General features: G+C 33.4%; 1 protein-coding gene across 2 annotated transcripts in view; it reads right to left on the bottom strand.

Moving 5' to 3' along the window:
* FUT8 (fucosyltransferase 8) overlaps window positions 1-13,418 on the bottom strand; it is a 131,286-nt gene that overhangs the window by 61,598 nt on the left and 56,270 nt on the right. For both annotated transcript variants that reach the window (XM_082059525.1, XM_082059526.1), the window contains one exon: window positions 6,145-6,570. In XM_082059525.1, coding sequence (XP_081915651.1) covers window positions 6,145-6,347 — 203 coding nt within the window. In that variant the 5' untranslated portion in view covers window positions 6,348-6,570. The remainder of the gene's footprint in view (window positions 1-6,144; window positions 6,571-13,418) is intronic.

Here is a 13,418-nt window from a genome sequence, read left to right as displayed (position 1 = left end):
AAAATTGTTTGAATTAAAATCCTTATCTAGATTCACGGCATCATTGATGTAGAAAATCCTAGGAACAACACCTACTTATGACTAAGAATTCCTGTTGAAAAAGATATACATAAGTTTTCATATCAAAATAAGTCCTCACTTGCTCCTTAAAGTTTGAGGAGTTTAAAGTAAGTTTATCTAAACTATGATGATTCTAATCAACAATAAAGGAACAAGTCAGAAAGAATTTAGAACAGACTATACTTCACTTATTGCTATGACAACATTGTGAATTAAGTTATAAACACAAAATAAACAAAATTATAATCCACTTACATGAGAAGCCATGATAATAAACGGAACAGTGGTTTTGTTTGAATTATTTTTCTCAGTACTTACAAGGTGCAATTTTTGCATGCTGTTTCCTACCACTTTGTAGAATACAGAAATTATCTTTTGCATAATGAACTCATATTAAATAAAGATGTTACTGTATAACTTTAAACATCAAAAATACTCTGTATTGTAGAGATAATCCATTTCTATTTTGTCCTTTGTTTAGTAATCCAGCTACACTTAAAGATAGAAAAAAGAATTCATCCATATCACTGAGGCCACTTTCTCATCACCTTCAGGTAACATAGCCAATGGCAAAGTAGCGCTCTCTCTCATGAATCTCTGAAGGGAGAAAGACCCACTCAAAAAATAATTGTAGTGACATTCAGTTTAGGTGCAAGAACTGCCATAATACGTAAAATAATTGTTAAAAAAAATTAAAACAAAAAATAAATTCTAAAAACCATTGTAACCTTTTCCTATTTCCAAGCTATTCAAAAGGTTACATTAATTTATCAACAAAAGGAAAAATGTAAGATTTCACAAATTCACACTCAAATATTTTCTCATTCTTTTACTTATATCTTTTTGAGTTCTTCATATGGAGCTGGAAGGTCTACAACTAACTAAGGCAACATTATGAATGGCTTTTCTTCTTTCTCTTTTTTTTTTTCCCCAGGAAGAAAATCATGTTTAATTATTAATGACCACTAACACACACAATCAAATAAAAATAAGTTGTCACTTCACCTTCCTAAAATATAACCTCCTCAGTAAATAAAACTGAAATCACTCAATGTTACCTGCAAATAAAGAGTGAGCAACATCTCTTAGCAATTTAAATCAGTACAGCCCTGGTCAGTGCTTATTTATATCCACTGAAGATGTGTCTTTTCCCTTAACTCTGAATTGCACAAAAAAACAGGAAAAAGAGCAGAGATGCACACCATATAGTCCAATGATTTTCCTCCCTCGCATACTGGCCTTTGCAATACCATCAGCTTCAGACATGAGACACTTTGAGTACATGTAGTAGAAAACAGTATTTAAAAATCCTCTTTAAATTTTTATCAACCCAAAGCCATTCTTGCATTCAAGTACCTTTCAATGCTTACTACAGGCTTACTGGGCCCAACAACTGCCTAGAGTTGGAAGATGGAAGTACTTTAAGAGATTTGCTTATGACTAATTGATCCCAAGTTTGGATTCTATACCAGCCTCAATGCCAACTACAGTAAAGCAACTATGATGCTCTTTTAAAATTAAAATCCTACCTCTTCTTTCCAAAGCTGCACTCAGAACTATGAGAACTATTTCTAGAAATACTGGTGTTTGGTTTTATTTGTTTGATTACATTTTGCCCTTTCTGATTCCTGTTATACTTTATAACACAATCTCATTCAGATGAAGAAACAGGTTATTGTGCATATTAAAAGAATTGCAGGTTATACAAAATGTAATATTGAACAGACTCTAGTATGTAAATATATACCAAAAGTGATGTATTAGTAATATGAACACGGTATGAATCCAGTTTCCCTGAAAAAAACTCTGAAATTACTGGTACTCATACTGCCAGGCTTATCTTCCAGGAGAGGAAACCACTAATATACCATAAAAGATAAAAATTATATTATCACCCAGCCAGACACAAAGACGTACATGAATACTATGAATCCCTCATGTATTGCAAAAAAATGGAAGCCTAGGACACAGATTAAGGTATACACACAATGTTTCCAGTTTCTGTTTAAGAAAATCAGACCTTACAGAAGTAGTAATTTTAAGCTCTCCTCCTCCTAAAAGCCTTATATCATTGTGATACAACAGTAACGGACTTTAGCAGTCATATCATAATTGTACTAGTAAATAAAATTTTCAGGTAAAACTACATTACAGGCAAACAATGAAACAGTATGTAATACTTTGATTTGATTATTACACCCTACCAAGTTTCCTTTAAATAACTGATTTTTGCTTTGAAACCTACAACATCTGTAATAAGTGTTCTTGAAAGAGCTCTTCCAGATTTGCTCACAAATTATTCTCACAAATAAACATGTAACGACTATGGTAACTCTCCAGATCTTATTAAACCACAATATTCATGCACGTACTTTCTATAACTCAGGCAACACAAAACAACTTTAATTACATTTATCTTCTGCATCACTAATATACATCTGTGCCTCTTTATAGCCCACAAGTAAGGTTTTTACAAAGTATCATATTGGCAAAAGAAGAACTACAGTAACTTCTCACCTAAGTTTTTACAGTGCATGTGTAAAGCCTAAGCAGTGCCTAAGTAATTTCAAGTCATCAGAAGTGCACTACAGAAGTGTATTCATTTCCTATTCGTATTTTTACTTCAGGCAATTTTCAAAATGATGTGACTGTTCCAACCAGCACTATTTTGAATGTACATATTAAAAAAAAATGTAGCTCAAAATAACTTCACCAAAAATCCTTACAAAAATATGAACTATTCTTAATCAATAATGGGAATTAATTACAAATATTAAAAAAACCAAAACAAAACAGAAGAAAATGATGTCGTTTGTGAAATCAAACATACAAGTGTTGGGGAAAACAAAACAAAACAAACAAACAGTCCTCTTACTGCCCTAAAACCTTAATTCTACTCCTCACATATCCTGTGTGACAAGAAGCAAACAGGGGAAATATTACAAGATCAAATATGCAAAAGAGGGCTTAGCAAGATTTTATACAATATTTCTCAACTTTTGAATGGTTGATTTTGCATGCACATAAGGTGTGTTCCATAAGGCATGTTTTGTTGTTGCTGTCTTTGGGGATGAGGAGATGATACATAAATTGACAGCAAAAGAGCATTCGAATCTCGGAGTGGAAAGATCACTTCTTGTCATATGTCATTCCTGGATGCCTAGATGAAACCAAGCACAACCCAGCTCCTGTTTTCAACCATGCCAGAGGACTGACACTTTTATCAGGTGAGATGGAAGCCACTGAAATCACAAGAGCCCATTACAATGGGAAATGCTAAGCAATTCAAATGTACGTTATTGAAATGTATTTTACCATATAACTAAGGTCCCGATGTACTTAAAGATGAAATACCAGTTTTTGCTAACTTCAAAATGGGAATTGTTACAACTTATACTTTCATTAAAGCACTGAATTCTTGTAACCATACCTGCTTTCTGTCACTTCACCCCCACACTAACTAGCTATTATAAATGGCACAGTTACATATTAATGCTAATTTTCTACCATTGACTCCTTTGTCCAATAAGATAAATTTTGCTAACCTAGAGCTTTTTACCATCCAAAAGTTTTATCTCATTATGTCAAAGTACTTTAATCAGTGTAGATAATCAGATGCCTGTTTATCAATACAATTTTCCTGAAGTTAGACTTATTGAAATTTACTTAAATTCCTGTGTTAGCTTAACCCTGTTGCATGCCATAATATATTCTAGATCTTCAATGCAAAAAGAGTGCTTATTTTCTGTTGGAATTTAAAAAAAAAAAAAAAAAAAAAAACCACAAAACAAACAAACAAACAAAAACCCCTAGTTCTCTAGATATAAAATCTTAGTGTAGAAAGGCATCAAAACCAAGTTTTTACGTCAGAGCAACAAAATCCAACTTGGCAACAGGCTTTACCTTTATAAGCTACAATGATGTAAAGACTGTCATCTTAACCACTCAGATTTTATAGCCAGTATCAGTAACTAGAGTTTTCAGTAAAAAAAAAAAAAAAAAAAAAAAAATAAAATCTAGCAACTAAATAATATTCAAATACTAGTTCTAGTATTTCTGCCTTTGACCAGTAAAACCTAAAACAAGTTACGTCTTCACTTTAAGATGTTAACTGGAACAGAAGTCATCTTTTCTGTCTAATTCAATTTCTGAAGTTAAGAGGTGTTCTGTTACTTTAGATATGTTCATAGCAGGAGTGATCTCTTCCAGGACATAGATACTGAATCCATGGACTGTTGGCTAATGCCTCACTTTCAATAGCCATTTTCCCACAAAACTGTAAATGGGACAATCTGAAAGCTAACAGTTATTTTTAAAACCACTTGTTCTATTTGGCAAAGACATGAGATACTGAAATTCTATATCACACTTATGATTTAATATGTTAATGATGGAGATCAGCCATGATCTCTCTCAAACCTATTTGTGAAGTTTCTATCAAAACCATTTCATGGATTTTGCTCAATAAAAGTAACTAAATATGGGGGCTGAAAACATAGAGGGTGGTAATCTTTACATTCAGGACCAAATACTTCCCTCTCTGAGGCAAGAAACCCTAAGGTTGACTATTATTGTCTAATATTAAAGGAATTTAAAGATATTGTATTTACTCAAATCTAGGATCTTGCTTAAGTTTCTTCATAGCAGCATACTCTACATTACACCATTCTGTCAACAAAAGTATATTAAACTTTTTGACAATGCAGATTTTACCATATATTAGTGCACTGAAAAGAAATTTCAGCCAGGCAGGGGAGTCTTCCCAGCCTATCAGATAAAATAGCCACAGCTATGCATGAAAGAGAGAGAATGCACCAGAAGAAACATTGGAATAGTGTTAAGAGGAAAGATATTGATTTCACTGCTATGATGTCCATATGTGTGATTTCATTCAAATGAAGGGAAGAAACAGACTAGAAAACAGGACTAGAACCATAAAACACTCTAGTAAGGAAAAGGAAGAGATTTTTGCAATTGTTATTTTTTCCTGTGGTTTATGAAGCAAAATAGCAAGGTAGAAGATCCAAAATGGCATCTTCTCCTAAAGTGTATTAAAAGGCAAGTCCTAAATCAGTTTCTCATTGCCAAGCAAGAACCACCCACGAGCCATGATGAAGACTCAACAGCAAGTGCCCCTTGCTCTCCATGTTCTATGCAGGTTATCCTGGCCAGACCACTGCTACGCACATGCCCTGGTGCTTGTAATATGCAGTTGTGAGACAGTAAGTGAATTCAGGTCACTCAAGAGATTTTTAAAATAAACATCACCCTTCCATTCTGTAAAATCTTGTATTGAGCTTTGCTCCTCTCTGTCCCCACGATCCATAAGGACTTTTAGGTTGCATGTGGTGATGTTCACATACTTAGGTCCAATCTGACTCTGGCACACATCCTGCCTAAGAAACTCTCCCTTGCAAGTTCTCAGGAAAGGTGATACCAGGTGTCTATGTTAAAAGCTGTCTGTCTGAAAAGATGAAAGAAAACACTTTAAATTGTAATTGTACCCATCCATAACATAACAAATAATTTTAAAAAGGGATATGATCCTACTATTTTACAAGTATTGCTACAAGTTTAGCAGCAAGACAAAGAAAAAAAAAAAGAATTCGTATAATGCAGCAGTCTAATGAAGCTCCTCTTCAGCAAATCCAAGTTTATGTTCAACAAACTGTACAAATGTTTTCAACACTTTTAAAACGAGTTCTTCCAGTTACTGCATGCATTAGTGTAGAAAAGTCACTAGCTGTTCCAACTGGTTTGAACATCATAATAATTGCACGTGTTTGAAATGGGCATTGAGAAATTAACCACCCACAGAATTCTGTTATTGTGACAGTAACATTTGTCACCATTAAATAATGACTGTTAAATAATGAATATAGTAGACCAAAACTAAATGTACATTTCTTGTTCAAAGGCTTTGCAACATATTTTCAGTTAGTTGTAGCACTGATTAAAACACTTATCTATATTTTTAAATGTTAAACATGATTGAAAAAAAAAAACACAAACAACTCTTTAAATTTAATTTCTGGTATTTCATATTTCAACCATTTCCTGAAAAGTTTTAGTTTTAGATCCTACCTGAGAGATTCTGCCATTCGCCTTAAGTCTTCATTTTGCTGCTTTAAACGTTCAAGTTTAGCAAGTATCTTGGATAATTCCCGACTAGAGTGATCTGGGTGCTCACTGTCTCGTACCAGGTGTCCACCAATATAAAAAAGTAAAGTTCCCCAAGCAAAGAGGATGAGCATAATCCAACGCCAGGAACCAGTCCATGGCCGCATTTTCAGAAGTTCAATTCACTCCAGAACTGCTTTTGCTCACAAAATAACAAACATTTTAAGTCTTTAGCTTGTACAAAAGTGGACAATTTCAGTTCCTCTGCTTCACCACATTGTACCACAGGAAGAATATTTTCAGTGTTTATCTTAATGCAGCTCCTCAAAGAAGATCATTATCGGGCTGTACACAGAAAGCATTAATAACACATCATTCTTCATCTATAGTCTGTGAAAAGAATAAAAAAATCTGAAATTATAATTCTGACATATAAAATTATATTGGAGTGCAGTTAAGCTCAATGTACTGTCATTAACATTCAGAAACAATGATAAACAATGTTACTGCGTTCTACCAAGAAGAAAAAAAAAACTTTTAACTTTCCACAAAAACTATACTGAGTTCAAGAATGAACCACTTAAAGAATATGCAATTAATTTTAGTTTTGAAATGGCCATAATAAATGCTACTTTTTGTAAGAGAAATGTTTACCCATTCGTGTGTCATTTCATGAATTAAAACAGTTCAAAATCATCTGTGGTAAACTCAATAGTCTCTTATACTATCAACAAAGAGCTTATATTCAATTACAAATTTATCTTCTTTTTTCACTTTTATGAACTCTCTTCTCCATTTCTATCATGATGCCCACCCTGTAACAGAAGAGTTATAGCCATTCTAACAGTATATTCTACTACTTGCAAGTAGATTGGCCTAGTAGCTGTAATACCAATCAAGCAACTTGTAAGCAGTAATTTCTAAACAATCAATCCATTGTATATCTTACTCTTAAATTTCTAGTGGCCCCTGAAATGTTCACCTACAATGAAACCCAAAAATTTCATTTCTTGCTTAAAATTGGAAGACAACACAACTTCTCTCTTTACCCTTCCGCTGTACTTGCTAAAACAGATACAAACACTGAACATTTAAGGGGTAGAAAAAAGGGGGATTGAAAGTAGAACCTATGTGGCAGTGCTATAATCACACATTTAAAAATCAGATATGACTTTAGAAATCTAATTTTTAGAAACACTTTTCTTCTGCTTTAAAACTATCAAACGCATTTTGACAAGTCCTATTAATACTATAAAAATGTTAAAAAATGCTCTAAAGGTAATACTTTCCATCATCTAAAACACTGCATCATTAAACAAAAAATGCAAAATCACCTCAACTCATTTTCTACTTGGCAAAACATCACTAAATGAGTGTAAGAATCTGCTCACTCTATGTAGAACAGATTTTAAGATTTAAGCAACCAGCATGGTCAAAATCTTAAGTTCTTCTCACCTCTTTTCTTCTTTCTCTGCAATGTGATATTTTTACCTTTTGTAAAAGCCATATGTATGCTGTTTATACTCAATTTCCAAAATAATCTATATTTCCTTTTCTCAAATCTGTAAATCCACCACGTTTCCTCTGAGATGCTACCCATGCCCAACTTCTTTCACCTTAACTTCTTTTTTCCTTTCATTTAGGATTTTTTTAATTCAATTCCGACTATTTTCAAGTTCAGAGAAAAGACTTCCCAATTTGCAGTAACTTCCAAACTCACCCAGTCATGCAGATGTGCCTGGAGCACGCACTTCCAGATACAAAAATTCTAACACGGTATTAAAAAAGCTGAAAAATTTCTCTAGTTATCTTGCAGAAGAGTTTTTGTTTGTATATTTTTGAAAGAGGGAAAAAAATCCCACTGAAGACTGGTAAGATGGAACATAAGAAAAACTATTTGAAAACTGAATACTGCCAATTAAATGGAAAACATTTGTAGTACCTTTGTCAGGCTTTTCCTTCTAAAGTATCTGTGGCAAGGTGATTTATAAGCAGATTGGTTTTCTTTGAACGTGATGTCAGAATCCCACAGTAGGAGTGTCTCATTTTCTACAGGTCTCTGAGAAAGCTTTACATAGCTTCTGCTTTAGCTTGGCAAAAGCATAGGACTGCCTTCAGGAAGACAGTGATTTCTTCAACAGTTTTTACAGATCACAGCACAAGTAAAAAGATCCTACATTATATGAAACAGGCCATGCCCAACCCATAGAGGATTGCTGCTATAAGTGAAGCAAGCCTATTTACTTGCAGGAATTATTAACATAAACCCCCAATGGACTGACTTTGAAAGTTGAAGTGGGAGAGTGTATTCTTACGTCCATACTACCAATCACCCTGAAAATGGCTGACTATGGCTGCAGCTAACTAGGTGAAATCACAAAGTCTGTGAAGGCAGAGAAAAGAAAAAATACTAGGAGATTTCAAATATTCCTCTACCGATTGGGTAACTATTATTCTGGGAATTGTGATGAGAATAAACAGATGCTACAGACATAATAAAATTACTGCTTGAGAAGCAACTATGAAAAACTCTTGACTTAATCATAAGCAGTTTGCAAAACTTAGATCAAGAAGTTTCTGCTGGAAGACAACTTTATAAGTCTCCATAACATCCTCAGATATGATCTCATTCTAAGAGCAACAAAGTAAAAAAAATTAACTACAGCTGTGATTAATTTCAAGATTAACTATTTTAGAAGACAAGTGGACTCCATGCCACCTGGAAAGATATCATGGTCTTGATTAAAACAGCAGGTAAATGTGACTATTATAATTCGTAAAGCAAGTACCCTTTTGAAAAGTTACAAGCATGATCAAATTATTAGATAGATAAAACTGTAAATTCTGGTACACTAAAGACATAAAAATTAATACTAAAACTTTTATCCTAAGCACATAGCTTACTACAGACTCCAAGTCAACAAATTCCGAGAGCATAGAAGAAATTTTTAGAGTACTTTGCAAGGAAAATACCGACTTTCTTTTTTTCAAACTGTTTTTTGTTAACACAGGAGCTTAAGTAGACTCACAAATCAGGTAGCTTCTTTATAAGAGGGAGCACTGATCTGTCTCAAACAACAGTGTCAGTGGAACAGGCTATCAAACAATCCACAAAACAAATTTAACAAGTCAACAGGAACAGATGGTATTCTTCAACAGTTCTAAAGCAATTAAAGAACGCAATGGTTTAATTATTAACAGTAGTATGTAACCTCTCACTTATAATCACCTGTAGCAAAGGAATGGAAAATGAAGAAAGTAAACTGAATTCTTTGTAAGGGCTACAGCAGGGATCTCTGCAACTACAGGCCAGAAAAAAAAAATTATGTTGATGTCAGGCAAACTGGCAGAAATAATAATAAGATGAAATAAAACTGCAGACACAGGGATGAATGTCATCAAAGTAAAAAAGTACTAACATGGCTTTTGGAAGGAGAAATTGTGCCTCATAAATTTATTAACGTTCTTTTGAAGATGTGAACAAACACAAAGGCAAGATAGAAGCAGTTCTAATTGTTACACAGTTGATCTATTCAATATGTCACATGGCATTCAACAAGGTCCTCAAATTGTTTCAAAGAAACTAAGCTGCATGGAAAAAGACAGTTCATCATGTGAGCCACCACCCCATTAAAAGAGAAGAAACTTACAGTAAGACTAGGTCATCAGTTTAAGAGAAACAAATGACCAGGGACCAACCTCATTGGACTCATGGTAGAGTTCATACAGTTTAATATATTCATAATTGATTTGGAAAACAAGATGAAAAGTGAGGTAAGAATATCTGCACATATAGTACAAAAGCTGACAGCAACGAACTCAAGGACATCAAGACACTATCTAACAAAGAAATAAAATTGCAGATAAATCAGTCTAGATCAGTGTGTAGAGTTGTGTATAGATGACCTTTGATCACTATCCATCAGGAAAGGACTTTAGTTGTGACAGGTAATTCTATAAAATATCAGCTCAGCATTGGTCAAAAAGCAACCAAGTCTTCACAGGCTATAAATAAATAAATAAAAACACCAAACAACAACAACAAAACACAAACCAAAGAATCCCCAAAATAAACCCCAACAGAAATGATTACCATTATACCATTGCATAAAAACACAGTATTAGAACTTTGATTACTTCATATCATTCTGATTGAACCAACACAAAAAAGAAAGATATGGTAGAAATAGAAACGATACAGAAAAGGGTTACAAAAATTAGCCAAGAGAAAGAGAATAATCTTCAGTAAGTACGAGTGGCTATACAGACTAGTAGAGAGGACAACTCAGGAATTAATTAACCAAATCAATAAAAATCATTAACAGTATAAGAAAGTAAACAGGGCATAATTGTTTGTTGTTACTTCTAGTACAAGGCAATAATGACTAAAACTTTCTGATTTGACTAAATTCAAAACAAAAAAAAAGGTATTTCTCAAAGTTTGAAATTCCAGCATGAAACTAATTTTGATGAAACACTGCAAGTGTTAAAAGTTTACATTTCAAAGGCCATTAGACCATTTTAAGTAAGATTAAAATTCATCAAAGGCTACCCGCAAAGACACCATCCAATATTCTCAGAATCCCAAGTCACAAACTGTTGGAAACTGGAGAATATACCAGGCCAATATATATCACCACGGTATCCTGGTTCATGTAGTTTTCCCTAGACATCCACTATAAGCCAGTCTTGGAGATACATCAGGCTAGATAAGCCTTTGAACTGAAATGGTGTGAGTACTTTTACAATAATGTTTAAAACGTTAAACCAGCAATATTTTAAATGTTATTAAAGGTTTTGTGTTATCAAACACAAAAAGACTACATTTTAAAGGGCTAACTATCCTACATTACGTTACAAAAAACCATTTCGAACTCACTAATAAAAAAAGGTAACTTCTTGAGTGTTTGGTTTAAAAAAAAATATAGTCATTCAGACAGGAGATATATCAAACAATCTTTTTTGAGGAAGAAAATGGAATGATAGTGTACTTATCAGGTACCTGTCTGTGGTTCTGAGGATAAGCTTGTTCAGTTACTCCTAACTCTCAAGAGCTTATAATATCTTCAAGCGTATATAGGGGGAAAAATAGCTAATATCATTTTTATTTACATCACTGTACATCTTGAGCAATCAACAGCATACATTAATTACTTTCATTGTTCTTGTAGCACCTTCACATTGTTTTTATACAAATGAGTTTAATGTACTGACACTTTAAATTTAAATTTCTTTAATAGTAAGCCAGTTTTTACCTCCTGAAAATAAATAAAATTACGTCTAAAACAATTAGTGGAGTTTATGTTTTAAAGAACACAGAGTTCTCAAACTATTCAAACATTTTATATAATATGTAAAAGACAGCATGTTTTTTCTGGTTCCTATGAATCTCTAATGATGTCATTGTTCTTTTTATAACTTAGGTCACAGTACAGTTAAATATAAAATAACGATTCCAAACTATCTGAATAAATAGGAAGAACATTCTGAACTAACATTAAACCGTCAGCCAGTACCTCAAAAAGTGGTGCTTCTAATTATACATGAGTTCTAACCACTCTTAACCATTGGCTTTGTACTGTAATATGCCTTTTACTTTTTTCTTCCATTTCATATTGTTCTGGGAATAAAAAATGTCAAAGTATTTCAGTATTTCAAAGTCCACACAAGACCTTTAAATAAATTAAATTATAATAAATAAAAGACTAGCAGAAATAAAAGAACCAATAGGGAAATAAAAAGGAAAAACTATAACATTTTAAAAACTGTTCAATTTCTACAGCTTATTATCAGGTTTCTGAAAGACCTCCACATGCAGACGTATACCACAATTACCTGCCTGACAGAAAGTCAAGATGTAATGTCAATATTTATCGTACTTTTATTTTATTTAGTATGAGTTTTCATACTGTAAACTAAGCTGCCGAGACTGAAAGTATGAGCCTAAAGTTAGAGAAAAGTCAGCAGCAGCCCACAAACCCAATAATTCAAACCTGAGACACATCATAACATACATAGTCATTTACATCGTCTGATACTGAATATCAAAATAAGAGCCCACTAAACTTAAAAGGTGTGGGAAAGCAGTATTAATAAAGATATTTTATGAAGCAGGAAACAGGAAAATATCTAAATAATAATTACAAGTTTTATTATTAAAATGTTATTATATAGTGAAGATCCTTTATCTAAGAATACAAGAATTACATTTCTTTTGCCAGAGGAAGCCATGCATTTTAATTTACTAGGCTTCCCTGAGATTTTTCATGATTTCTCATCTTACGTTAGATTGGATCTGCCCATACTCTTGTATTTTCCAGTCCATAAGCATGTCATAACACAGTATATCGACAATTAGCTAATTTGCATTTTCTTACCTGCAATTTTAGATTAGTTCTTGTCTTCCTTCTAGGGAATTCTGAGAATAGTTGACTACATTCTTATAACATCACCTTCTAAAATAATATCATAAGATATCTCTTTTTTTCTCTTTCAAAGGACTTAACTTAGGTGTTTGGGATGAAAAAATAATGTCTTGCTCTATTCTCCCCAACAGCTCTTGGAATTATCTCTACAGCAATTTTTCAAACTAATTTTCATATTAAATGTCATCACTAAACCCAGTTAAGAGGGTTTCAATCCAATCTCTCCGGCAAATCATCTCCCCTTCATAAGAACCAGCCACCATCCACAGACATCGCAGTCACAGCACCGGTGTAGGTGCTGGGTGTGCACTGAAAGATGAATCTCAGCAGAAGCAGCAGCACACAACAGTACAGTTGCAAAAGAAGTGTTAATGCCAGTATCAGTGTGGGGCTGGAGATGCCCCAGTGAAACTGGTAACCTTCAGGGATTCTTGAATGTAGGCTTGTGAAGACACAGCTTTTAGCCGTTGGGAAATAAAGCTGTCTGGACTTACATAAATGGTGGAAAAATCTTTCACGTATGAAAGCAAAGAGTCTCCCGGTTCCATAGAAGACCGAAGATGAAGAGACTACAGCCAGCTATGAAATCTTCTCAAGAAAAATGAGAAACAAATAGATATTGGTAGTAATCAACATCAAGGCTTTTTGTATTTAAATGTAGGAGTTTTTTGTCACTCATAAATTGATTTGTTATTTCAAACTCCTGTTTCAGCTACTAAAGAAATCAATCCAATATTAGGAAAAAGTTCTGTAGAATAAGAACAAAGCAATGTTAAAAGCAAATACTAAGTTGAAAGCAAAGTATCACCTACA

Source organism: Streptopelia decaocto (assembly GCF_964273445.1).
Source record: "Streptopelia decaocto genome assembly, chromosome: 7".
Classification (NCBI taxonomy): Eukaryota; Metazoa; Chordata; class Aves; order Columbiformes; family Columbidae; genus Streptopelia; species Streptopelia decaocto.
This window is presented reverse-complemented; position numbering and strand designations above follow the sequence as displayed.